The sequence below is a fragment of the Eptatretus burgeri genome, chromosome 6, assembly GCF_056783735.1.
Source record: "Eptatretus burgeri isolate ZD-2024b chromosome 6, Ebu_testis_v1, whole genome shotgun sequence".
NCBI classification, from domain to species: Eukaryota; Metazoa; Chordata; class Myxini; order Myxiniformes; family Myxinidae; genus Eptatretus; species Eptatretus burgeri.
The window spans coordinates 83,360,269-83,387,358 of NC_140966.1; the positions used below are offsets into that span (position 1 = coordinate 83,360,269).

At 47.4% G+C, this 27,090-nt stretch overlaps 1 protein-coding gene across 7 annotated transcripts; it reads right to left on the bottom strand.

Moving 5' to 3' along the window:
* Window positions 1-1,286: 1,286 nt before the first annotated feature.
* EMC6 (ER membrane protein complex subunit 6) lies at window positions 1,287-26,163 on the bottom strand. 7 transcript variants are annotated; one of them, XM_085885903.1, is made up of 4 exons: window positions 26,087-26,158; window positions 4,563-4,615; window positions 3,699-3,806; window positions 1,287-2,300 (listed from the first exon to the last, which is right to left on the bottom strand). In XM_085885903.1, the coding sequence occupies exon 4, from the start codon at window positions 2,207-2,209 to the stop codon at window positions 1,901-1,903; it is 309 nt and encodes a 102-aa protein (XP_085742029.1). In that variant the 5' UTR covers window positions 2,210-2,300; window positions 3,699-3,806; window positions 4,563-4,615; window positions 26,087-26,158; the 3' UTR covers window positions 1,287-1,900. The 7 variants fall into 7 exon arrangements, with proteins under 7 accessions (XP_085742029.1, XP_085742024.1, XP_085742026.1 ...); XM_085885898.1 differs by lacking the exon at window positions 3,699-3,806 and having other exon boundaries at window positions 26,087-26,163; XM_085885900.1 differs by lacking the exon at window positions 3,699-3,806 and having other exon boundaries at window positions 4,501-4,615; window positions 26,087-26,157.
* Between the last annotated feature and the right edge of the window lie 927 nt (window positions 26,164-27,090).

Genomic DNA, 27,090 nt, shown 5'->3' on the forward strand with positions numbered 1-27,090 from the left:
CCAGTTTTGTTACAAAGTAAGAAAAATTGCAAGATCTTTTCATTGTCTCAGTTTTATGTGTGCCTTTGGCAGATGGTACTGTGATTCGTTGGGGGAGGGGGGTCTGTTTATACCCTGCAAATAGAATGCACCTTTTACTTTATACCAGCAAATACCACCTGTCACTTTGCTGGCAGGAAAACAGGGGAGGAGGGGGTAGAACAGAGAGGTGAGGAGAGAGGAGGGAGGGAGGGAGGGAGGGAGGAGGAGAGGGGAAAGGGGGGGGGAAGAGAGGGAGGTATTTGGGAGGTGGGGGTGTATAACAATTGCAATGTTATGCAGAATAAATTTTGAAATGCATTAGTTGGTGGTTGGGGGTGGGGGGTGGGTTAAAGTTTCTTATTTTGAAGAGTATTTACTTCATGAATGCCCCCAAAGGGTGGAATCTGGATTTTCGTCAACTAGAAATGGTCTAATATACAAGATATTCAGGGATGATAAATGGGAGATTGGTTTTTCTTCAATTCCTTCATATGTCCTGTTGAGCCATGTTAATGATATGCTGTCTTTATCACTGCTGAGACCAGGTTCACTGTTTAAAGGAAACCTTGCGGAGATACTAAATTGGTGCCATGTAATCCACTGACTTGTGAGTGAGCACAATACTGTTTTACCGATAATTTGGTATCTCACGCTGAACCAAGTTCATGATTCTACATCTTTTCAACTATCAACAAACACATACTGGTTGGAAAGATGTAGAATCGGAAATACTTACTGTACTGCTTCCATTTAAATGTCAAAAAATAAATAAATAAATAATAAAACCTGACCTACCTGCCCCATTCATTGAGCAGCATGTTACCAGAAACCCAACTTTTTTTTGGCCCTTACTTGAACACTGTCGAACAAAAATCGCCTTACTGGCACTTTAAAAACCCTTCCATTTAGCAGTATTACAGCATTTTGTCATCTCAGCCAATCAAATTTGCCACTTACAGACCCCACTCATGTCTTTTTTTTCTCAAGACTGCACAAGGTAAGATGTTCTATGAACTCTCCAGTGATCACATTCAGACAAGCAAATTTCCTAAATGTAAAATAAATATTAAGTGGTTCACAAACTTTCTGGAGCATATTTAAATTCACTCCCAAGAGGTGAGACTTCAATCAAATCACACCCATAAAGTAAAAAACGAAAATAATGATCAAGAAAATCTCTTTGTCCACTGTCGCTAATCTCTAAAATAAGCTAGTAGCCCAAACAAGACGAGTTGTTTTGCATAAATAAAACACATAATCATTCATTCTGGACAGTATGATAGATGTATTGAATTAAGTTAGTTCCAAAACTGAAATGTGAACAAGAAAAAAAGAGAAGATCAATAAAGCATCATAAAACATACAAAATGTCGAGTGAACAATGATCTGTACAAAGAATCGGAAGCCATTTCCAATTTCGAAATGAGATATTTATAACAATAGAAAAAAAAAAGTTTGATGCACTCGATGCATAATTACATTTCTGGACAGAACAGAGAACAATAATGCAATGACCAATGATGCTTCTGCAACAATGTTTAACAGGAAGAATGTTCAGAATACAGAAAAGCTAAAGGGTAAAGGGAATAAATTTGGGCAACTTGTAGGTATGAGCAGTTTGAATACTTATCCAGTGGAAGCAAATATGAGTGTAATGGTTAGTTAACATTTATTGAGAAGCTACTTGTAGTTTTACAGCATGTGAAAGTGGTTATAGCAAGTGTCTGTTCAGAGAAATTGCTTGTTGGTGCACATGGACCCTTACATATGTCTACATCAACAACTGAAACTTTGCAATCACTGAAACATTAAGCATCTTCAATTGTCACATCTCTTCTTCATCTTCTGTAAGCAAAGCCACCGATATCTTTAAGAAAATTCAGTATACGTGCACCATACCATAGAGAAAAGTCCAAAACAGTACGTAAGTGAAGAGTCCTCCGACAAGCCCACCAGTGAGCAAAGCACGCCGCGATCGAACGGCCCGGCCTGCACGGCTCGCCAACAGCAATGAGAGTATGGCCCAAGTGGCAAGGTACAGGGCCAATCCACGCCATCCCGTGAGGCCCAAAACTCCGGCCGTGACACCAGCAAGTGCCGCGCCAGACGTGCGACAGAAATCAAGAGCTGCGGCATTGCCACGGGCTGCAGCTTCGCTGATGAACTGTGGAGCATCTCGACCTGTCATTGTGCCGTTTCACTTGTTCGAGCCGAATAAGATTTGAATATTCGCCAGAGCAGAGTAAGTTGACAAGCCACAGAAATTTGAAGTATCAATCCTGTTTGAGTGGAGAGGGAGAGAGAGAGAGAGAAAAAGCATCTTTAATTGGTTTAAATTTTTCATTTTAAACAGGAACAGTTAAGGATGTTGGTGGAGGGCCCTTGTAGATCTGCCTGGGACTGTGATGAGGAATAATCTATATATTAATACTGAAGGACCAATTTTGTGCTCCTCCTTGCGGTCGCGTCACGTTTTTCTCGGTACTATGACCTGGACTGAAAGAAACTTCGTACCTGTAAGAGTGCATCGCACATAGTGGCAAGAGTCAACTTTCAACTCTGAAGCAGAATAAACACTTTTCATTGAGACGGAGGCGAGGAGTGAAGAGGCGGGGGCGGGGGATGAAGAGGCGGGGGGCAAGGTAAGCAAATTGAAAGCGGGAGACGGGGGAAATGGGGCGGGGGATGAGTGGGCGGGGGCTGGGGTGAATTAGGCAGGGTTGAGTGTGAGGGGTGGGCAGGGGCAAGTGGGGCGGGGAATCAAGAGACGGGGGCGGGGAGTGAAGAGGTGGGGGCGGGGCAATTAAATTTTTGGGTGGGGGTAAGCAAATTGAAGGCAGGGGGGGGATGGGGCAGGGGCAGGTAAGCACGCCCTGTCCAGTCCATGTCCCTCGAGTGTGGGTGAGCTGGTGAGGGTGGTTGAATGAACGGAATCCGTCTGACGGGGTTTCGGCTAGTTAAGAATATTGCATGTGTCAAAACTGAGGCAGTGCAGCAACAGCCAAGATGATAAAAGTCCGAAAATGATGATACTCCAAGACATCACAAGCACTCCCAAGTAGTCCTACAGCTTCTTCTTCAAATATTTATTTTTCATGACACTCAGTCGACATTTTATAAACTTATTTTTACAAATATTCTTCAGATATGCCAAACAGGTAATATATAGTATGTTAGCAATTTCGAAATTGACATTAAAAAAAAGACTATTGAACAATAACAGTAACTCCTACTAATACTACTACTACTACTGCATTCATGGCTTGAACTGTATAAAATCTTATGAGAGAGAAAAAAAAGACATCTGGCCTCAGTACAAAAAAAAGTTAGCCTGGTGTTGGCTTCACGGTTAAGGTAGCTTAAGATATTAGGGTGTTGAGTTTGAGTGCATGTCATTCCGTTAAATCACACCAAGTGTGTGACTCAGCCCGTCATCCATCCGAGGTTGGCAAAATGAGTACCAGCTTATGGGAACAGCAGGCACTGCATCAACAGCACAGCCGCACTCCCAGTAATGATGCAACCAGCAGCCATAGGCTGCATACAAAATAATAATAGCATAAAGAAAAAAAAAGTATTAATTTCCTTGTGAACATAATCCACTAAAGTGAATGAAAAACAAAGCAATCAATGTACATGAGAAAACAAATCACCATGTATGTGAAAAAAAATAATACCAACTGCACTTCAATGGTGTTCTGTTTTTGTTCTCAGGCATCTGTCGAAATCTGACGAACCCAATGAGGAGGAAATAGATCATCAATAAATGGCTTTCCACCTCGGGACTTAAAAAATAAAAAAATAAAAAACACAATCTTCTTCCTCCTCCACGTCTTCTTCTTTAGTATGCAGCATGCAACACACTGATGCAATGCCCTCTCTGCTGGTTATGGCAGGAATTTGAAATTTGATCATGGTGCCGGAGAGAACTTCATGAAGTACACCGTGGAATCTGACGTTCACCAACTTATGTCAACAGACAGGACGCCCAGTTTAACGTCCATCCGAGGGATGGCACACAGATTGATGAATCACCATACCCGTGAAACACCAGGATGACAATTTTATAGCTGGGCCAGGATTCAAACCCAGGCTAGACAGCTTGGAGGCGAGTATGCATACCTCCAGGCCATATGACACAAAAAAACCAGAAGGGCACTCGGTGGAGCACACATCTCCGCCACGTAATGCCTGATCCACAAGAACATATCGGGCCCATTACATTTTTGAAATATCATGCCACACAGTACGAGATCGTTTTTGGCCCAATCTCGAAATGGTGAAGAATCACTTAAAATTATTAATAATTCTCGTATCCAGATCTAGATTCAGATCTTCACCAAAATCGAACCAATTCATCCTTGTGACACACCCAACGTGTCCAAGTTTCGTCCGAATCCGTCCACAACTTTTTGAGATCTCGTGCTACATATCGTTTTTGGCTCCATTTCTCAATGGTGAAGAATCACTTAAAAATACCAGTAGTCGGATCCGGATGTGGATCTTCATCAAAATCTAATCAGTTCGCCCTTGTCACATACCCAACCTGTCCACAAAACTTCATCCGGATCAGTCCACAACTTTTTGAGATATCCTGCACACAAACAGACAAACAAACAGGCAGACAGAAAGGGGGTGAAAACATCACCTCCTTCACCTTCGGTGGCTGAGGTAAAGATACACAGTAAATATCAGAAAATGGACGTACAGTTCATGTTATTAAACGACTCGTTCTATGCTTTAGATGACCGCAATTAATTCCACCTTCTTGCTGCAACAGTTTTCCCTCTCAACACCCACTTATTCCAAGCATCCCCTCTCCTCTCATGTCCCTCTCCTACAGCCTTGCATCTCAATTTTGGTCTGCTTCTCTGCTGCCAACTGCCTCCATACACAAACGCAGACGTGCCTCCCCCCTATGCCTTTCCGCAAAATGTCCGTTATCCTGCCGCCTCATGATATCCACCTTCTTCTTCCTTTCCCCTCAGAGAGATTTCCATCAGCCATCTTAGCGTCTGCAACTCCATCCTCTGCAGCAATCTCTCCTCCTTTTTTCAAGGCCCAGGCCTCTGCTCCAGGCGGAAGAACTGGTCTTATTATCATTTTGTAAATCTTCATTCACAGCTTAACTTGAATGTTTTGGTCAGAGATGATCCAAGAAACACTCCAATTACTCAATATGTATCCCCTCTCTTATCCATTATCATCACCACCACCTGCATCATACAAAGTAAAACCCAGGTACTTGAATTTTGCCACCTGCTTCATCTCATTAATACACACCCTTTCTTCTCTCTCCGTTGCTCACCATTACCTACAATTTCACCACATAATCCCTACCCCACTTTCTAGCCATACAACCACCATCATCATCATCATCATGTACCATGCCCTATGCCCGATGCAAAGCGTTGGTGCTGCCAAAGCAGTTACACTACAATCTTGGTCACCATGCTGACTCATACAATCAGGGCAGGAATTTGGAAATTGGCCATGGTGCTGGTGATAGTTCAGCGACTCTTTGCGAAGGAACATACAAGCATAGCATCCTGAAATCCCTCCTCAGGGTCTGCAATCATGACCAAACATTTCCCAAGGTAAACTTCTTCTTACTCCCTCATTCACCACATCCATCACCACCACCACCACCACAAACAGAAGGTTGAAGAGCTCACTCTTGATGCAGAAACCTCTGAGCAACAGTTTTTACTTTTTAGAAATTATATATTTTACAGGATATAAGGCTCGTAATGGAGCTGACACACAACACACACAAACACACAAACACACAAACACACAAACACACAAACACACAAACACACAAACACACAAACACACACACAAACACACAAACACACAAACACACAAACACACAAACACACAAACACACAAACACACAAACACAGCAAGTGAACTGCCTTCACTTCCCAGAGCACTCTGGGTACCAGCAAGACGTCACAACAATGGCGCCATTTTTCTCACCGTACTCAGTGGGGCATTTCTGAAGGAGGAGTTTCCTCCTCCCCTTGGATGCCAACCTCTGGGAATTGGCTGTGCCCTTATCCTTTTCAATGCTGAATATCATGCAATGAAGCAGCACATACCATTTTTGAAGTCTTTGGTACGACTCGGCTCAGGTTTGAACTACCAACCTCTCAGATTCAGAGTAGACGCTCTAACCATTGCACCACCGAATCTGATAACCGACAACTTCCCAGACTCAAAGTGAATGCTCCAACTGTTACATGACCGAACCATTCATAGTTTTCATTGATGTTCATCTCCCTCATAGATCATCTCAACTATCCTGATCAGTTTTTCAGTTACTCTCTTCCTCCTCAGATACCAATCCACCACCTCTCTGAGAAGTTTAATGATATGCTTTCTCCACATTCACAAACTCCCAATGCAATTTACTGTTTCCTTCCAAAAAATTTTCCCATCTCTTCTTAAGCACTGTTGGTCCCTCACCCAGTATAAACCCAAACTGCATTCCACAAATCCCCACTAACTCTGAACCTATCATTCACGACCCTTTCCAATACTTTGAACAGTTGCTCAATCACCTTGATATCTCTGTAATCGCCACACTCAATAACATCCCATCTGCAATTGAGTAACTCCACTTCCAATCCTTTAGCAATGTCCAATATATATATATATATATATATATATATATATATATATATATATATATATATATATATATATATATATATATATATAGATATATATATATATATATATATATATATATATATATATATATATATATATATATATATATAGTTACGGCTGTGGAAATTCACAGGACACCATAAAGCATTTCCCCAAGATCAGTTATGTCAATAAGTCTGTGTTCAGATAGATTCCCCCACCGATGTCTAAGGGTTTATTCGTGTAACCGGGCTGTGAATCTTCAGTTAGCTGTTTTTCTTTTGCTATCGTTATTTTGGACCAACCGCTCACAACAACCACCTCCACCACCACCAACATCGCTCTGATCAACCACTTCACAACAACCTCCACCGCCAACATCGCTCTCATCAACCACCTCCACCAACACCTTCTCCACAACCTCCTTCATCACAACCGCCTTAACCACAAACACCCAACCACACCACCCTCACGACCATCACAAAGTGCCAGCCACGCCACCATTACGACAACCACGGTAACCACCTTCACCACAACAGCATTTCCACCTCGGCACACGGTTGCGAGAAGCCTGGCATTCAATCGGGGGAGAATGGACGACGGACCCTGCGAGAGGATTGGAAAAGCGAGACCAGCTGTGAAAAAGGGAAATAATGAGAAGGGCGTTTTCCTTGCCGAATCGGGGCCTTTCTTCTGGAAGTTTCCCGCGCGTGCTGGAAGAAGGGGCGGGAGAGATCGGGGCGGGCAGGGCTCGAGATAAAAGGGCGCGCTGAATGCAAGGTTGCGATTGTTGTGTGTGGAGGAGAGGGAAGAGAGTTGTGTCAGAGTTGTGGGCAGTGTGTGGAGCCGCGGTAGGGAGCTGGAGAGAGCGGAGCCAAGGCGCACAGCCTTCCGTACCGTGCCTTACCGTGGGTCGCTGGAGAGGGGAGGTCGCGGGTCGCCCTAGCGAGTCACCACGAGGGTGAAGGTAACCAGCCCGGCCTCTCGGAGCCTTTGCGGTCGACACGGCTCCGTGCCTGTAAAGACCCCAAGAGGTCCAGTCTACCCCCTTGTCTTTGATGGGGTTTTTCCTTTGTTTCTTTGCGTGAACGTTGTGGCGCTATGTCCGGAAGTAGAATTGTTAAGTGTGTACATAATAGATAGACGGTAGTAGCTCTTTTGCATTGCTCGTGGTTTGTCCCTTACATGTTACATAATTGCATGCGTGCTTTTGTCGATTGCAAACTGCATGCGCGTCTTGCCTTGCTTGATTACATGACTGCATGACTGCATGACTGCATATGTGCCGTTTATTCAATAAATGTGCTTGTTTAAATGTTAACCCGTTCGTTGCGTCCTTTTCCCTAATTGAACTGCCGTTTTGCGTTCGGAATATAGTTGGTTTTTAAATAGCCGATAAAGTGATCGGGTCCAACGGGGCTGCGCGATAAATACCCCGCGCGGTTATCCCAAAACGAAGCGAGCTGCTAAAGCGGCTCGTTTCCAAGCGGCCCCATTGAGGTACAGTCTCTCGGTAATCTGCCCGCACGATTACTTAGGTATATCGACGATTCAGCGATTGACCCTGCAGCGCGGGTAGAGTGTTGACTAGGCTGTGGTGTGCTTAAACCACACCCGTGGCTGGTTTTCGGCATCGATCCGGAAAGCCGCGACTGGATTGCACGTTCGGTCTGCAAAGTGGTCGCTATTGGTTAAACGCGGTCGTTCACAGGCCGGCGGGATTCTGTAACAATATATACATACAGTGGGACCCGCTTAATAGAATCACCCGTATTATAGAATCAAAATCGTTGAGACCGATTCGATTGAATCTAAATGTACACAATTTTTCCCGTTTATTAGAATCAAAAACCCGCTTAATAGAATCAGCTGCTGGCCATCCACTTCGACAGTTCAGCGCCTACTGGCCGCACAGTTCCAACTTTTGCCACCAGGCGGCTGACGTCACGCTAAAAATAACGCTATGCCACTCCAGTGATTTCGGTAGTCATTGTACAGATAGGCAGACGGCTGACATCTGCAGTCTAAGCACTAGGCGTGTCGTCATTTCCACGATGGACAGAAAACGAAAGCGGACGGATCGTTCAAACATTGATAAAGCACAAATCCTGAGGGACTATGACGCTTTGCCCAGAATGAGCCAACGAGAAGCTGCAGACAAGTTGGAAATTAACCAGCCGATCCTATGCAAGATTCTGAAAGATCGAGAGGCCATTCTGAAAGGTCAAGTGGATTCGTCTTCTTCTCAGAAACGCAAGCGAAACGGCAACGCACCCGATGTCGAATCAGCAATGGTCAAGTGGATTCAAACTTCTAGAGAAAAGGAAGCACCGCTTTCTGGACCTCTGATGCGGGAGAAAGCGGCTCAGTTCGCGGAAAAGTTCAACAACAAGAAGTTTAGTGTGACAAACGGCTGGATTGACCGGTTCAAGAAAAGACATTGAATCGTCCACAAGAAACTTCACGGAGAGGCAGCGGCGGCTGACGTAGGAGGGAAACAACAATGGCTGGACCACGTGTTTCCGGATCTCGTAGAAGGCTTCACGGCTGATGAGATCTGGAATGCTGACGAAACCGGGTTGTATTTTCGGGCCTTACCAGACGGAACGTTCCTCTTCAAGGGAGATCAGCACTGCGGTGGGAAAAAGCCAAAGGAAAGAATCACGGTGCTTTTTGCTGCTCGATGACTGGTGCTAAGCGTCCTCCTTTCGGTATTGGTAAAAGCAAGAATCCACGGTGTTTCAAAGGCCTCAAAACAATTCCAGTTCGCTACAGAGCCAATTCCTCCGCATGGATGACAGGTTTCCTCTTCACTGAATGGCTCGATGAGTGGAATCGCGAGCTTCGGCGTCATGACCAGAAAGCGTTGCTTCTCATCGACAACTGTCCGGCACATCCCCAATCACTTCAACATAGTGAACTGCTGGCACAAAGGAGGAATTTTCATCGGAGCGGCAAGCGAAGGCGAAAGGGTCGAGAGCAATGACGACGACGAGTTAGCCAACCCTCTTCAAATGGATCCCGACCAATGGCAGGACTTCGTCAACATGGACGCCACTCTCCAAACCACAGACGATGATGTCACAGACGAAGCCATCGTTTCGGCAGTCCAACGCGAAATGGGAATTGCTACTGACGCAGACTATGACGCCGACACTAAAGTGGAGGAAGAGGAGGAAGAGGAGATCTCTGTCCCGACCATCAAGGAAATGATGTCTGCAGCTAAGACGATCAGGCTTGGTTTGCTATCACATGGGTTCAGTGACATGGCCTTCCTGCGCAAACTTGACAAGGAGGTCACCGCCATTGCCACAGACTCGTTAAAGCAGGCAACAATCGACAATTTTTTCATTACAGAGTAGGCTCATCGACAAACCTATGTTGTTTTGCTTTGAAAAGTACATATGTACTGTACGTGTAATTGTTTTATTTTCAGTAGTAAGTTACATTGTTTTGAGCAAGTGTCATATAAATCAAATTAAATGCTGAGTATTTGTCTCCGTATGTGTACTCGACATTTTATCCGCTTGATACTCCACAACTCTGGTGAACTCGGATATTAGAATCAAATTTGTCCGGCCCAAAGTAATTCTATTAAGCGGGTCCCACTGTATATATATATATATATATATATATATATATATATATATATATATATATATATATATATATATATATATATATATATCTTCTTCTTCTTCTTTCGGCTGCTCCCGATAGGGGTCGCCACAGCGGATCATCCGGATGATCCGCATAGTAATTTGGCACATGTTTTATGCCGGATGCCCTTCCTGACGCAACCCTGGTCGCCTCTTACGACACAGGGATATGGTATACCCATTTTAACCGGGGTATACACCGGCCCAGTATACTGGTACTCATTTCGCCGACCTCGGAAGGATGACAGGCTGAGTCAACCCCCTGGTGTATTAATTCAGTGGACCAACGGGGCTTGAACTCAGGACCTTTTGGATCCCAAGCCGCTGCCCTAACCACTGCGCCAACACCAGGCTCTATATATATATATGTATATATATATATATATATATATATATATATATATATATATATACATACAGTAGACTAGGTGTAAGTCGGCAGCGTGTAACTCGTCACTTCGCCTAAGTCGGCAGCGTCAAAAAGTCCCGAATTTATCTCATGTTAAATCCCTTTGAATAAAGGGTCATCCCTCTGTAAGTCGTCATCTCTAAGTCGTCACTTCGTCTAAGTCGTCAGATGTTGTCCATTCCCACGTAATGGAAGCTCAAGTAAATTACCACTCCTAACTCATCACACGGAATTGCTGCCTCATGAGAAGCCCAATTTCATGGAATCGTGATGCTCGCTCATTGGTGTACACCGCCAGTGATAGGCTATTTATAACTGTGTACACATGTTGATCGCACTGCAGGCAGGACAATGGCGACTAAGCGTAAGCTCACAACTAACTAAAACCTACCAAGAAAAATACGACATTATCCAGTTTTGCGAGGCAAATCCACTGATGAAGAAAACAGACATAGCTGAGAAGTTGGCCATCAAACGGCAGACATTGAACAATATCTTGAAGAATAAGGGCAAGATATTTGGACAAGTGGAGAAGATCGTGAGGCCGGTGGGAAGTGTGAAATGCGTGAAATGTGTGTCCTTTGAAGATGTCGATGACGCGCTCATCATCTGGTTTCGGCAAATGTCGGCTCAGCCAAATATTCGGTTTCGGCAGATTCGGCCGATTCGGCCAAATATTCGGCCGATACTGTCTTTCGGTGGAGGATTGCCCAGACAACATCATGGAATACAATGACCGGTTTGAATCCTTTCTCATGCACCAGATGCCCAAGAGTTTGAGGCAGTCAAACATAACGGATTACTTCGCGAAGGAGTAAAGGATCGATCGAGTTTAGTGTTGAAGTCCGATCATGGTTTTATATTGGCTTGTTTTGTACATTACCGCACTCACTTACACATAGGCATTGAGTGGTAATCATCACCACGATGACTGTGTGTCATGTAATTTGTCACCATACCATCACCGATGGTATACGAGTTGTCTTCGAGTTGTTCATTATCTTTACTTTTGATAAACTGATTCATGAATTCCATCTTTGCTTGATCACTTTCCAACTCACCAACTCACCCCCACCTATGCCCTGAGGATTGTGTTTTCCTTTTGGTACAATAGCCGGCTCTCACACGTGTCCAGGCCACGCGAGACTTCATCCTTCACCCCACAGTCATCATGAATGTTCGCATACGCGCAAGTTGTCACATTTCTAAGTCATCACTTTTTTCTCGGTCCCGATGGTGATGACTTACGCCTAGTCTGCTGTATGTATATGTATAGCCTGGTGTTGGCACAGTGGTTAGGGCAGTGGCTTGGGACCCAAAAGGTCCCGAGTTCAAGCCCCGTTGGGACACTGAATTAATATATATATATATATATATATATATATATATATATATATATATATATATATATATATATATATATATATATATATATATATATATATATATATATATATATATATATATACATACATACACATACATACACACACAGTCAAAGCTCGTGACTATGCCACCCGTCGGGACCGAGCAAAAGTGGCATAGTAGCGAGAGTGGCGTAGTAACGAGATTTTGTAAAAACGGCCTTATTTTCTCAAGTTACCCATCTGTAATTAATCTTTAGACAAAATTTATTCCAGCAAGTAAAAGGCACGACTGTTGTATAAGCTAAGGGAACGGAGAACATACACACACTAACAGAGTTCACATACTAACATATGGCATGGCGAGAAATTCACGACACACAAAGCTTTCAAGAATCGTCGGCTGGCGCATCTTCTTTCAGCGGATCTCGTGCATCTCGTTGGCTAGCCGACCGCACGCTTGCATCACACCGGGCTTCCCGCTTCTCTGCTGCATGAACTTCCGGATGGTGCTACAAGCGCGCTGGGCTTCCTCGAACGGAACGATTTCCTCCTCGACAGTTACTTAGTCATCTTCGCTTTCCACCGGCTCCTCACTGCACAGAATCTCCTCCGCAATCTCCTCCAGCGTGAAATACCCGCCAGTGGCGAGGCGCTCGTCGGCTTCGAGAAAGTCAGACAGCTCGATCTCCTCGTTCTCGTGCATCTTTTCCTCGGCAGGCAGAGCTTCCCAGATGTCGGGCAGCTCCGCATCCTGTGGCTCAGTTTGGATCTCCTCTTCGATGAACTTGGCCTTCGCGAAACAGTTCCTGATCGTCGACTTGCCGACCTGCTCCCAAGCACGCCGGGCGATGTGTAGAGCGTCGAGCAACGTGAACTTGAACTCCTTTCCCTCGTCTATGGCCTCAAGCCGGCGGCATAGCAGGAGCTTCTTGTAGTGGCGCTTGAGGTTCTCTATGATTCCCTGATCCATTGGTTGCGAATTGGCTGTCGTGTTTGGTGGGAAGAAGACCAGTTGGATGTTGTTCAGCTCGAGCTCGGGAGGGTGGCCAGAGAAGTTAGAGACAGACCAGCACTCTGCGTCCCTGCTGGCCGAGTCGTCCGTCCCACGCACGCAATATCTCCTTGAAAAGCTCCGCCGTCATCCACGCCTTCGAGTTCTACTTGTACTTGACCGTGATCTCTTTGTTCTTGAAGGCACGGGGTTTCTTGGAATTGCCAATCATCAGAAGAGGGAACTTCTCGCTGCCGCTCATGTTTGCCCCAACCAGAAGAGTGATCCTTTGCTTGCTTTTCTTTCCTCCAGTACACCGCTCTCCCCTGAAAGCCATGGTCTTGTTCGGAAGGAGCTGCCAGAAGAGTCCAGTCTCGTCCAGGTTGAAGACGTCGTCTGCGGAGAACTGCCCGAGTAAGGGCCGGAGAACCTGTTGTTGCCACTTAAGGGATTGCGAATCCACCGCTCCAGCTTCGCCCTGCACTGTCTTGAACGTGATGCCGTGGCGCTTCTTGAAATTGCCCAACCAACCGTCGCTCGCCATGAAGTCTGGGATGTGAATCAGCTCGGCCAGTTTCATCGCCTTCTCCTTGATCAGATCGCCGCTGACAGGCACATTCTGTCCTCTTGATTGCTTCAGCCACATGAGCACTCCCTCATCAAGCTTCGGGTCGTGAGCCTGCGTCAACTTCATGCGCTTCGATGGAAATCCAGCTTTGATTGCAGCCTCGATTGCATCCTTCTTGCTGAGAATGCCCTTCACGGTGGTTCTCTTAACTTCGACGCCCCATTTCTTGCTAAACTCCCTGGCCAACTTGGACTGATTCGGCTCCTTCTTCGCGGCATCGATGATCTCCTTCTTCTCCTTCAGCATAAAGTCAGTTCGCTTGCGTTTCTGAGCTGACACTATGGGCTGAATTTGAAAAAAAATGACGTCACTGTTGTACGTGTGCCTGCGTGTCTGTGTGTGTGCTCGCGCTTTTTTGTGTCTCGTTGTGCGTGTTGTGATTGGCTTGTTGTGGCTGGCATCGGGGAGAAGAATCGCGTGTTTTGACACAGTCTTACTATGCGCGTACGTATTGAGTTATGTTGTGCGCAGCTGGACTGTAGTTCGTCACCGCCTTTGGACGTGAGTGTGATAATCGAGCACTGCGCAATACAGACTTTTTCATGACTCGTGCCTTTTAACAGTCACACAGTAGTGGCATGGTAGCGAGAGTAGGGGGTGGCAGAGTAAATTTATTTTGTAATGAATTTTGTCGGGACCGAGCAAAAGTGGTATAATAGCGAGAGTGGCATAGAAGCGAGGTGGCATAGTAACGAGCTTTGACGTGTGTGTGTGTGTGTGTGTGTGTGTGTGTGTGTGTGTGTGTGTGTGTGTGTGTGTGTGTATATATATATATATATATATATATATATATATATATATATATATATATATATATATATATATATATATATATATATATATATATATATATATATATATATATATATATATATATATATATATATATATACATACATATATATATATATACACATATACATATACATATACATATACATACAAAGTCGAAAACACCAGGGGGTTGACTCAGCCTGCCATCCTTCCGGGGTCGGCGAAATGAGTACCAGTTGTACTGGGCCCGGTGTATGCCCCGGTTAGAATAGGTGTACGATATCCCTGTGTGTCATAAGAGGCGACCAGGGTTGCGTCAGGAAGGGCATCCGGCGTAAAAACCTATGCCAAATCATTATGCGGACAACAAAACGAATTTCCATACCGGATCGGTCGAGGCCCGGGTTACCAACGACTGCCACCGGTACCGGTGGTCAGCAGGGTACCAGTGGAAATTGTGCTACTGCTGGGCGAAGGAGGAGAAGGAGACGGGGAAGGCGAGTCCGGAGGCAGTGGGAGAGGGGGAAGGGTAGAAGTGTGGAGGTGAGAGTTGGAACTCTGAATGTTGGGACGATGACTGGCAAAGGGTGAGAGTTGGCTGATATGATGGAGAGAAGAAAGGTGGACATACTGTGTGTACAAGAGACCAAGTGGATGGGGTTTCAAACTGTTCTACCATGGTGTGGATGGGAGGAGAAATGGTGTCGGGGTAATCCTGCAGGAAGATTATGTCAAGAGGGTGTTGGAGGTGAGGAGAGTGGCTGACCGAGTGATGAGTGTGAAGTTGGAAATTGAAGGGGTGATGATGATGAATGTTATCAGTGCATATGCCCCACATATGGGGTGTGAGATGGAGTATAAAGATTTCTGGAGTGAGTTAGATGAAGTGGTGGAGAGTGTATCCAAGGATGAAAGAGTGGTGATTGGAGCAGATTTCCATGGGCATGTTGGGGAAGGGAATAAAGAGGATGAGGAGGTGATGGGGAGGTACGGTCTCAACAAGAGAAATGTGGAAGGGCAAATGGTGGTAGAGTTTGCAAAAAGAATGGAAATGGCAGTGGTAAATATGTATTTCAAGAAGGAGGAACACAGGGTGACATACAAGAGTGGAGGAAAGTGCACACAGGTGGATTACATCTTAAGTAGGAGATGCAACCTGAAAGAGATTAGAGACTGTAAGGTGGTGGCAGGGGAGAGTGCAGCTCGACAGCATCGATTGGTGGTCTGTAGGATGACTTTAGAGGTGAGGTTGAGGAAGAGAGTGAGGGCTGAACCAAGGACCAGATGGTGGAAGCTGAAGGAGGAAGACTGTTGCGTGAAATTTAGGGAGGAGGTGAGACAGGCGTTGGATGGTGGTAAAGTGGGTGGGATGATTGGGCAACGACAGCAGAAGTGGTGAGGGAGATAGCTAGGAAGGTACTTGGTGTGACATCTGGACAGAGGAAGGAAGATAAGGAGACTTGGTGGTGGAATGAGGAAGTACAGGAAAGTATAAGGAAGAAGGGGTTGGCGAAAAAGAAGTGGGATAGTCAGAGAGATGAAGAAATTAGGCAGGAGTACAAGGAGTGGCGGCAAAAGGCAAAAAGAGAGGTGGCAAAGGCCAAGGAAAAGGCATATGACGAGCTGTATGAGAAGTTGGATACAAAAGAAGGAGAAACGGATTTATACCGATTGAGAAGACAGAGGGACCGAGCTGGGAAGGATGTGCTGCAGGTTAGGGTGATAAAGGACGCAAATGGGAATGTGCTGACGAGCAAGGAGAGTGTGTTGAGAAGGTGGATGGAGTACTTTGAGGAGCTGATGAATGAAGAAAATGAGAGAGAGAGAAGGTTGGAAGAGGTGGAGATAGTGAATCTGGAAGTGTGGTGGATCAGTAAGGATGAAGTGAGGACTGCTATGAAGAAGATGAAAAGTGGAAAGGCGGTTGGCCCAGATGGTATACCAGTGGAGGCATGGAAGTGCTTAGGAGAGATGGCAGTGGGGTTGTTAACCAGATTGTTTAATAAAGTCTTGGAAAGTGAGAGGATGCCGGAGGAGTGGAGATTAAGTGTACTGGTTCCGATTTTCAAGAATAAGGGTGATGTGCAGAGCTGTGGAAATTACAGAGGGATAAAGTTGTTAAGCCACACCATGAAGTTGTGGGAAAGAGTAGTGGAAGCTAGGTTGAGAGGAGAGGTGACGATCTGTGAGCAGCAATATGGGTTTATGCCAGGAAAGAGCACCACTGATGTGATGTTTGCTTTGAGAATGCTGATGGAGAAGTATAGGGAAGGCCAGAAGGAGTTACATTGTGTGTTTGTGGATTTAGAGAAAGCTTATGATAGGGTGCCAAGAGAGGAGTTGTGGCATTGTATGAGGAAGTCGGGAGTGGCGGAGAAGTATGTGAGGATCGTGCAGGATATGTATGAGGACAGTGTTACAGCGGTGAGGTGTGCGGTAGGAATGACGGACCGATTTAAGGTAAAAGTGGGATTGCACCAAGGATCGACTCTGAGCCCTTTCCTGTTTTCAATGGTGATGGACAGGTTGACGGACGAGATTAGACTGGAGTCCCCATGAACTATGATGTTCGCGGATGACATCATGATATGTAGGGAGAGTAGGGAGCAGGCTGAGGCGAGCATCGAGCGGTGGAGGTACGCACTGGAGAGAAGGGGAATGATAGTCAGTAGGAGTAAGACGGAGTACATGTGAGTAAATGAGAGGGAGGGTGGTGGTATGGTGCGGTTGCAAGGAGTTGAGGTGGGGAAGGTGGATTGGTTTAAATACTTGGGATCAACTGTCCAAAGTAACGGAGAGTGTGGGAGAGAAGTGAAAAAGAGAGTGCAGGCAGGATGGAGTGGGTGGAGAAGAGTTGCAGGAGTGATTTGTGACAGAAGGGTAGCTGCAAGAGTGAAGGGGAAAGTATACAAGACGGTAGTGAGACCAGCTATGTTGTATGGGTTGGAGGCGGTGGCGCTGACAAAAAGACAGGAAGCGGAGCTGGAGGTGGCAGAGTTAAAGATGCTGCGATTCTCGTTGGGAGTGACGAGGATGGATAGGATAAGAAATGAGTATATTAGAGGGACAGCGCAGGTAGGACGGTTTGGAGACAAAGTGAGAGAGGCGAGATTGAGATGGTTTGGACATGTGCTCAGGAGGGAAGCGGAGTATATCGGGAGAAGGATGTTGAAGATGGAGCCGCCAGGCAGGAGGAGAAGAGGAAGGCCAAAGAAGAGGTTCATGGATACGGTGAGGGCGGACATGCGGGTAGTTGGAGTGTCAATGGAAGATGTGGAGGATAGAGCGAAATGGAGACAGTTGATCCGCTGTGGCGACCCCTCACGGGAGCAAGCCGGAAGAGGAAGAAGATATATATATATATATATATATATATATATATATATATGTATATATATATATATATATATATATATATATATATATATATATATATATATATATATATATATATATATATATATATATATGAAAAATATAGTTGCGGTTCTCGGAACCGCATGCATCCAACAGATTGGTATCCCAAGACAGTTAATCCATTATTATACGTATAGATAGTCCCTTTCCTTTTGTTTAGCGGGACAACAAGGGATTGCATTGCGATGATCTAATAGCTGGGGTTTGTTAAATCATTTTCTCCTACATTTCGTACCTACTCTTCTTTTCGTCTGATTATTCCTGAGGTAAATCAGCCACGTGCGCCTTCGCTGTAAGGTGGGGCTTCATGGAGGCCAGCACATGCGGCGCCACTGTAAGGGAACTGCTGCACACAGAGATCCTCGTTCCTGGACAAGCCCTAAGCCCGGCGTGTGCGATGAGTCATGTGGTGAGCTTGGCGGTGCGGGATTATCGACTTGAGCTCCCGATGATCTGGGGAAGATTGCCGGTTGTATTAAAAAGGCATACAAATGAATCTCTTAAGAGGCTGCACTAATGGTGTTTTTAACTACACAGGAAACACAGCCAGCACGATGCCCACGCTGCACGAAACGCGTACGGAAGCCGATAAAGACTCCTCCACGCCATGTTTGGCGGGATAAGAGTGTGCGGAATAGAAGCGGCTTGTTCCTTTTCAACCTCAATATCCGACACATATTGGTGTTCGCCCCACGCACACGCTAGCGGAGTCATGTGAACGCGAGCGCTGGCCACGTGCGTAATGGCCAAACCGCGCGCACTGTATGAAATGTGCTTGAAAGCAGACATGTACGCCACTCGCAAAACGTGCATGGATTTATCCATAATGATGTACCTTCGGCCCTCATTGGCAGCAGCGGATTCTCCATGGATATTGAACCTCTTCTCGTCTCTATGACCAGCGAAGCTGTGATCGAGCTGGGGAATGTACAGTGCGGGCCACGTTAGTGCGCGCGTTGATCGACGCTGGTCGAACGCCCGAGCGGGCATGCGGGACCCTCAACCGGTCGCCCGGGGAGTTTTTGCGGGACAGTTCGCATGCAAATTTCGGTGTGGGCGATTTGTGTCATGTCGTGGGGTCAGAGCGAAATATGTTCACTGACTGGGATGGCCTTGCCAGAAACGAAGTAAGGCGGGTTCTGGCCAAAGTTGGTGGACCACGTGAGGGGTCGGGGCTAATCGGAGTGCCTGATTCAGGTGAATGACGTTTCAATTCGGCATGGCCCCTCCCTCCCCAACCTGCAAGTCCTATAAAGGCCGGAGCAGTCCATCCGCCTCTCTCTCTTGCTTTTCCTCTTTCTCCGCCTATCTTGCCTCGTCGACACCGCCACGGCCCACGTCCTGCTGCCCGGACTCCGCCTCATCTCCTCCCACACGACGTCAACCTCAGCCACCAACCTGGTCCCGCCTTCCACTCCATCCTCACACTCTGGACTCCGCCTCTTCTCCACTCAAGCTCCTCCTTCCCGAACACTGTCTCCACACGTGTGGCTGAAGCCAGAGACGACGCGCCCACTGTCGGGTACCGCACCACAGAGCACCCCCCCTCCTGAAACATATTGGCGGCGCGTCGTGCTATCAGCCACAAAGGTACAGAGAACGTAGCCTCAACTCCCCTCCCTTCCTGGTTTGAAACTTTCTCTTCATCGTGTGTGTGTGCGTGTGCGTGTGCGTGTGCGTGTGCGTGTGCATGTGCGTGTGCGTGTGCGTGTGCATGTGCATGTGCGTGTGCGTGTGTGTGTGTGTCTGCACGCGCTGGCACCTGTCTGCTTAAGTAAAACTGCAGAAGATCGTTATTATTATTGTTATTAATTTCACGTTAAGTCTGCTCTGTGTCCCCTTTGAAAGTTGCCTGTTTATTTGCTGCGCCATACCTCTCTCCCCATAACACCCCAATCAATCTTTATCGTGCCACATAACTTTCCTCGCCCATTGTAAATAAATTATTATTAGAAATGTTCCCAGCTTGTCTTTGTGGTTTCTTCCAGCGATCCAGCATGGTCCGAATCCTAGTTTAGCCGGGACTTTATTTCCAACGATCCGTTCCTTTTAGCCAGTATGTCCTTGGCAGTGTCACTCGGCTGCATCCGATCAGGTAAAGTGATCCGGTCCGGACAAGGCGTTCCGAGGGCGTGTTCCCGGGTAATTAAACCACGTGATTAATTAGGTAACCCGATTAACCCAAAGACGGGAGGACCCTAAATCACGCAGTTGAGTTATTGGCTTCCACTGTCAGTTAAGCGACCTGCCGTGTCATGGAATTATCCATCTGTGACGGCCTACAATTCCAGGGAGCTGGTGGGAACCGAGATAGCTTCCCCCACAGAGTGGTCTTCTCACCGGATCCTCCGCCCTGCAACAATATATATATATATGTTTCTTTTTAATAAGGGCCTCTCCTCATGGAGCAACTGGATGACAACAGGTTTCAAAACTACCATTGAAGGAATAACACAAAAAGGAGTAACAATGTCCGAGAGAGGAACAGAATGGGAAAGAATCAGCATGTGTCGAAGCAATCATGGATGCACATGGATGAGCGCAGGATGTAGTGAAGGGCAGGGCATTTGAAAGACTAAAGTGAACAAGATGAGACAGGTCCCAACAAAGGTATAATATTCCACAATTGGGAGAATTAGGGGACGAATGAATGCAGGTGGACAACCCGTCTGAACATTAAGGGTGAGCAGGTGAGAGTTTCTGGAGGAACACGTGCAACTTGGTGTGGCTTGGGGAGGGTAGAGGAAGGAGGAACAAGGCCAGATGCAAGCGTTTCACCAGATCTTAATCAACGACCAAAACCAATTCACTTTTGCATCCTTTAATCATATCAACAACCACCTCAAATGATCCAATTGTTCCCACCCCACCCATCTTGGTTTTCCAAAGAACTGCCACAACCATCTCCCGTTCTCATTGGTCCTCGCTCCTTGCTGACATCTCCAAGTGCATCCCCTTTCATTCTCCACATTTTGAAGTTCCTTGAAATATTCCATCCATATCCTAAGAATGCCCTTATCCTCATTAAAAGAAATCTCCCTTTGTATTGATGCTCTTTATAGTCTTCATATTGTTACGAATCTGGAAGCCTTTTGCACACAAACAGCCAGAGTCCCCGTAGTTCAGTTATTACGATAAGTATGTGTTTATAGTTAGAATCCATCCCATATGTCCAATGGGAATTTTGTGTGTGCACTAAGTTATTTTTAGTTAGGTTTTTATTACATCTATAACAACAACAGCGACGCCGACCCGGTCGCCATTGCCCATACGTTTTTAGTTGAGGGCGTGGGCTTCTTCTTCGGATTGAAGAAGCGTCGCTTCGGATCGAGGCTCCGCCCCAAGGAGGGTCTTAGAGCATTTCTCCAGCCAATCAGCGAAGGGCGAGCATCGCACGCGCGTCCCAGCCAATCAGGGGGGCTGACCACCTCAGGGGCGGCCCCGCCCAGCCAGATGGAGTGTTCGGCCCGACCAATGAAGGGCGGCCACGAGTTGCCTGACAACCCCTCGTCCAATCCCGAGGCAAGTCCCTCAGAGCGGTGCTCTCGACCCGTGGGGGAGGGGGAGGATAAGACGAAGTAGCGAGCCATGTAGAAAAAGCAAGAAAGGTTCGCCTCGCCGAAGCAACGAGAGGAAGCTGCTGGCATTCTCATCTGGTCCGTGCCCATGCTGGCTGGTGTCCGTGGAGCCGTTCTTGGTCCCCGGATTTTGGTTCGCATTGTTGGCGGTGGGTTCGAGTCCCGCCACCGGACAAGCTCGAGCAGACCGCACGAGGTGGGCAAGTGCAAATACAGGCCGCGGCCACCATTGTGTGTGTGTGTGTGTGTGTGTGTGTGTGTGTGTGTGTGTGAGTGTGTGTGAGTGTGTGTGAGTGTGTGTGAGTGTGTGTGAGTGTGTGAGTGTGTGAGTGTGTGAGTGTGTGAGTGTGTGAGTGTGTGAGTGTGTGAGTGTGTGAGTGTGTGAGTGTGTGAGTGTGTGAGTGTGTGAGTGTGTGAGTGTGTGAGTGTGTGAGTGTGTGAGTGTGTGTGTGTAAGCGCGTCCTGTAAGTAGAAACTGTTAAGTGCTTTTCGTTCATTGTAAATTGCATTTCTTTATTTGTGTTAACTCTGCTCTTTTTGTGCTCCCCCTCCCCGATTATTGTTATAAATAAACCCGTTAAATGTTCCAGTTCGTTCGTGTTTTCTTTCATTGGCCTAGCAAGGTGCGTATTGAGAAATAGTAAGGCCATTTGTCATTTGGACTGACGGATCTTGGTAATCCCCGCTCGGTTTACACCCAGATTGGGCTCGGTAAACGGTCCGTTCCGCCCGAGGTCTGTCGAGGATGTGGTTTTCCCCGGTAGTTGGACGACCTGGGTACTTAGGTACATTGAAATTCGGCAATTAACCCTACCCCACACCATCGAAATATTGGCGACCCCGGTCCGCTAAGGGACCCGTGAACTCTTGGACTTATCCGAGAGTCACGACCTAAATTCCGAGTGTTCGGTGGGAGACGACTCCACTGCTCCATCTCGTGGTCGTTTATCGCCCCGAACCCCGGCCCACAACAATATCCCTTCTTGTGCTTTCTCAATGCTGAACCACATAATGAACTCGAAGGGCACTAGGTTGAGCGCATATCTCCACCACATCATGCCTGATCCACGATAACACATCGGGCCCAATACATTTTTGAAATATCATGCTATACAGTACCATATCATTATTGGCCCAATCTCTCAATGGTGAAGAATCACTTTAAAAATTAAATAATTCTCGTCTCCAGATCCGGATCCGATCTTCACCAAAATCAAATCAATTCGTCCTTGTCACACACCCAACCTGTCCACCAAGTTTCTTCCGAATCCGTCCACAACTTTTTGAGATATCCTGCATACAGACAAACAGACAGAAAGGGGTGAAAACACAACTTACTTCACCTTCGGTGGCGGAGGTAATAATGGTTTGACCCACTACCGAGTCTCACTTCTCAAACAACTCTCCCTCTCCGCCTTTTACTTGGGCTTCGTCACTGCTTTTTCTTTACCCCATTACCTTCTTTTGGCAGTTTTCTGCTTATTACCTTGAATTCCTTAATGGCCTTTTCTTTCGATCCAATTACTTCCTGAAACTCTTGAGTCCTGCCACCAATGGTCTCCCCTTCATATGAGGAAATACAATGAACTTGAACAAAGGAGGAAGCCATTTAGTCCAGCATTTGTGCCTTTTCCACACTCCTTAAATCAAATCAGTTTATTTGTTGCATGTGGGCGGGGGGGAGGAGAGAGAGAGAAAGAGAGAGAGAAAGAAAGAGAGAGAGAGAAAGAGAGAGAGAGAAAGAGAGAGAGAGAAAGAGAGAGAGAGAGAAAGAGAGAGAGAAAGAGAGAGAGAGAGAAAGAGAGAGAGAAAGAGAGAGAGAAAGAGAGAGAGAAAGAGAGAGAGAAAGAGAGAGAGAAAGAGAGAGAGGAAGAGAGAGAGAAAGAGAGAGAGAAAGAGAGATAGAAAGAGAGAGAGAAAGAGAGAGAGAAAGAGAGAGAGAAAGAGAGAGTGGGGGGGAGGGTGAAGTAGAGAGTGGGGGGGGGAGGGAGGAGGTAGAGAGTGGGGTGGGAGGGTGAGGTAGAGAGTGGGGTGGGAGGGTGAGGTAGAGAGTGGGGTGGGAGGGTGAGGTCGAGAGTGGGCGGGAGGGTGAGAGAGAAGAGACCTGTTGGCAGGGGGCGGGGGAGAAGAGACCTGTTGGCAGGGGGCGGGGGAGAAGAGACCTGTTGGCAGGGGGCGGGGGAAGAAGAGACCTGTTGGCAGGGGCGGGGGAGAAGAGACCTGTTGGCAGGGGGCGGGGGGAGAAGAGACCTGTTGGCAGGGGGCGGGGGGAGAAGAGACCTGTTGGCAGGGGGCGGGGGAAGAAGAGACCTGTTGGAGGGGGCGGGGGGAGAAGAGACCTGTTGGCAGGGGGCGGGGGAAGAAGAGACCTGTTGGCAGGGGCGGGGGGAGAAGAGACCTGTTGGCAGGGGCGGGGGGAGAAGAGACCTGTTGGCAGGGGAGGGGGGAGAAGAGACCTGTTGGCAGGGGCGGGGGAAGAAGAGACCTGTTGGCAGGGGGAGGGCGGAGAAGAGACCTGTTGGCAGGGGAGGGGGGAGAAGAGACCTGTTGGCAGGGGCGGGGGGAGAAGAGACAGAGTGGGGGGGAGGGTGAAGTAGAGAGTGGGGGGAGGGTGAAGTAGAGAGTGGGGGGAGGGTGAAGTAGAGAGTGGGGGGAGGGTGAAGTGGAAAGTGGGGGAGGGTGAAGTGGAAAGTGGGGGGAGGGTGAAGTACAGAGTGGGGGGGGAGGGTGAAGTAGAGAGTGGGGGGGGAGGGTGAAGTACAGAGTGGGGGAGGATTGTTAAGGAGAGAGTGGGGGAGGAGGGTGAAGGAGAGAGTGGGGGGAGGAGGGTGAAGGAGAGAGTGGGGGGAGGAGGGTGAAGTAATGGGTGGGGGGAAAAAAAGAGTAAAGTAGAGAGTGGGGAGGGTGAAGTAATGGGTGGGGGGAAGAGTGAAGTAGAGAGGGGGAGGGTGAAGTCGAGAGGGGGGATGGTGAAGTCGAGAGGGGGGAGGGTGAAGTCGAGAGGGGGGAGGGTGAAGTCGAGAGGGGGGAGGGTGAAGTCGAGAGGGGGGGGAGGGTGAAGTCGAGAGGGGGGAGGGTGAAGTCGAGAGGGGGAGGGTGAAGTCGAGAGGGGGAGGGTGAAGTCGAGAGGGGGGAGGGTGAAGTCGAGAGGGGGGAGGGTGAAGTCGAGAGGGGGGAGGGTGAAGTCGAGAGGGGGGAGGGTGAAGTCGAGAGGGGGGAGGGTGAAGTCGAGAGGGGGGAGGGTGAAGTCGAGAGGGGGGAGGGTGAAGTCGAGAGGGGAGGGTGAAGTCGAGAGGGGGAGGGTGAAGTCGAGAGGGGGAGGGTGAAGTCGAGAGGGGGAGGGTGAAGTCGAGAGGGGGAGGGTGAAGTCGAGAGGGGGAGGGTGAAGTCGAGAGGGGGGAGGGTGAAGTCGAGAGGGGGGAGGGTGAAGTCGAGAGGGGGAGGGTGAAGTCGAGAGGGGGAGGGTGAAGTCGAGAGGGGGGAGGGTGAAGTCGAGAGGGGGAGGGTGAAGTCGAGAGGGGGGAGGGTGAAGTCGAGAGGGGGGAGGGTGAAGTCGAGAGGGGGAGGGTGAAGTCGAGAGGGGGGAGGGTGAAGTCGAGAGGGGGAGGGTGAAGTCGAGAGGGGGGAGGGTGAAGTCGAGAGGGAGGGAGGGTGAAGTCGAGAGGGGGGAGGGTGAAGTCGAGAGGGGGGAGGGTGAAGTCGAGAGGGGGGAGGGTGAAGTCGAGAGGGGGGAGGGTGAAGTCGAGAGGGGGGAGGGTGAAGTCGAGAGGGGGGAGGGTGAAGTCGAGAGGGGGGAGGATGAAGTCGAGAGGGGGAGGGTGAAGTCGAGAGGGGGGAGGGTGAAGTCGAGAGGGGGGGAGGGTGAAGTCGAGAGGGGGGGAGGGTGAAGTCGAGAGGGGGGGGGAGGGTGAAGTCGGTTGTTTGGGAGAACAATTGTGAGACAGGTTCAGATGCATCACTAGGGTGTTTTTTTGATGAATATTTTTGGGATAAAGACAGTTTTAAGAATGGGGAATGAACAAACTTCGAGAGCAAATTCACATTTTGATGGGATTCTCTCACAAACATCATCACCACACATGTAAACAATCACCCATACATACCGAAGCTACCTCGAGGAACCCTCCAATGTCAATGTTCCCCTCTATCCTCAATACCTATCCCATTCCAGTTAGCAAGGAATAACAAGTAACTTTGATGCAGGAGGAGGGGATTAGGCCCATGAAGCCTCCACAATCTCGGCTATATCCACGTACAGTGAGTACCCCGAGTTTGACCACACACCTCAGCCGCTGTACACAAGGCCTCCTTCATTTTCCTCCACTCCCACTTCTCGAGCTCCTCTGCAGCCTGACTTCTTATCCTCCTCTTTAAAAACGGCACCTGACGGCTTCCTTTAAATATAACCACATTGACACCTTGTAGCTGTCATACCGTTCTCACCACTACTCCCTTTCCGAAATCTCTCATCGTCGACCAGTTTCTAATCGAACAGTTGACGTTATTAATATAACACTGAGATGTATTAACGAGCACAACCAATCAGAAATATAACTCAAAGAATACGTTAAAGGAAAGAACTCACAATGAAAATCAAAACTTCATTCAAATGAATGAGTGTACGCATGCGCAGTCATGAACCGGAAATGATTACTCACTTATAAACCTTCCTCAAGAAGATTGACATTTTCTCTATCAAATCCAAAATAACAATAATATCTTATTTCGCGACATTAATATGAACTTAATTATTCTTATTGTCTCAAAAAAATATTTAAAATACAGTCAGTTGGAGGAGGCCATTACAGCTGAATGGAAAAGACAAGCGAAGTCGCAAAATCGATTGTTCAAACCATCAATTGTGATCTCACAATTCGGAGAGAGCACGACAATAATGGTGACAATATTGTTGAAATCTCGATCAGAATTTCGTTCATTTGGAAAGGAAAACGAGTGAATGAGATTTTCTCCTCATGACGTTCCACGAACTCTCAGCCATCTCTTTTCGAGGTGGTTGGTTAGCTCGACACTTATTGGCCCAGTGATTGTGAAGCCGAGCGGCGGCCATCTTGTGACCCCCAGAAAGCAACGCTCCTCCCTTGAACAAGTGCCTTTATAAGGCGTGTTCATGAAATTAAACTATTGCTTTACCCTCTACTCTACACTGGTCATGTTGCGATTTTTTACAGCATCTTGAACACAATATTGTGAAAAGTCAAATGTCATTTTGTGTAAAATTAGTTAGAACTAGTACGTGCCCGGACGTGCGTGGCCATACGTGCAAAAAAAATAATAATAATTAAAAAAAAATTTCAAACAGGTTCCAGAAACAACAACCACACAGGCCGTTCCTTCGCTCTCGCGTGCCCGTACGCGTGCCCGTACGTCCAGTGGTTGTCGAGAAACGGCGGTCGCAGACACACACACACACACACACACACACACACACACACACACACACACACACACACACACACACACACACACACACACAGACACACAGACACACACACAGACACAGACACACACACACAGACACACACACACACACACACACACACACACACACACTCACACACACACGCACAC

What these genes read in the sequence shown, in the direction of transcription:
- EMC6 (XM_085885898.1), bottom strand. Translation starts at nt 2,209, where the DNA reads ATGACAGGTCGAGATGCTCCACAGTTCATCAGCGAAGCTGCAGCCCGT.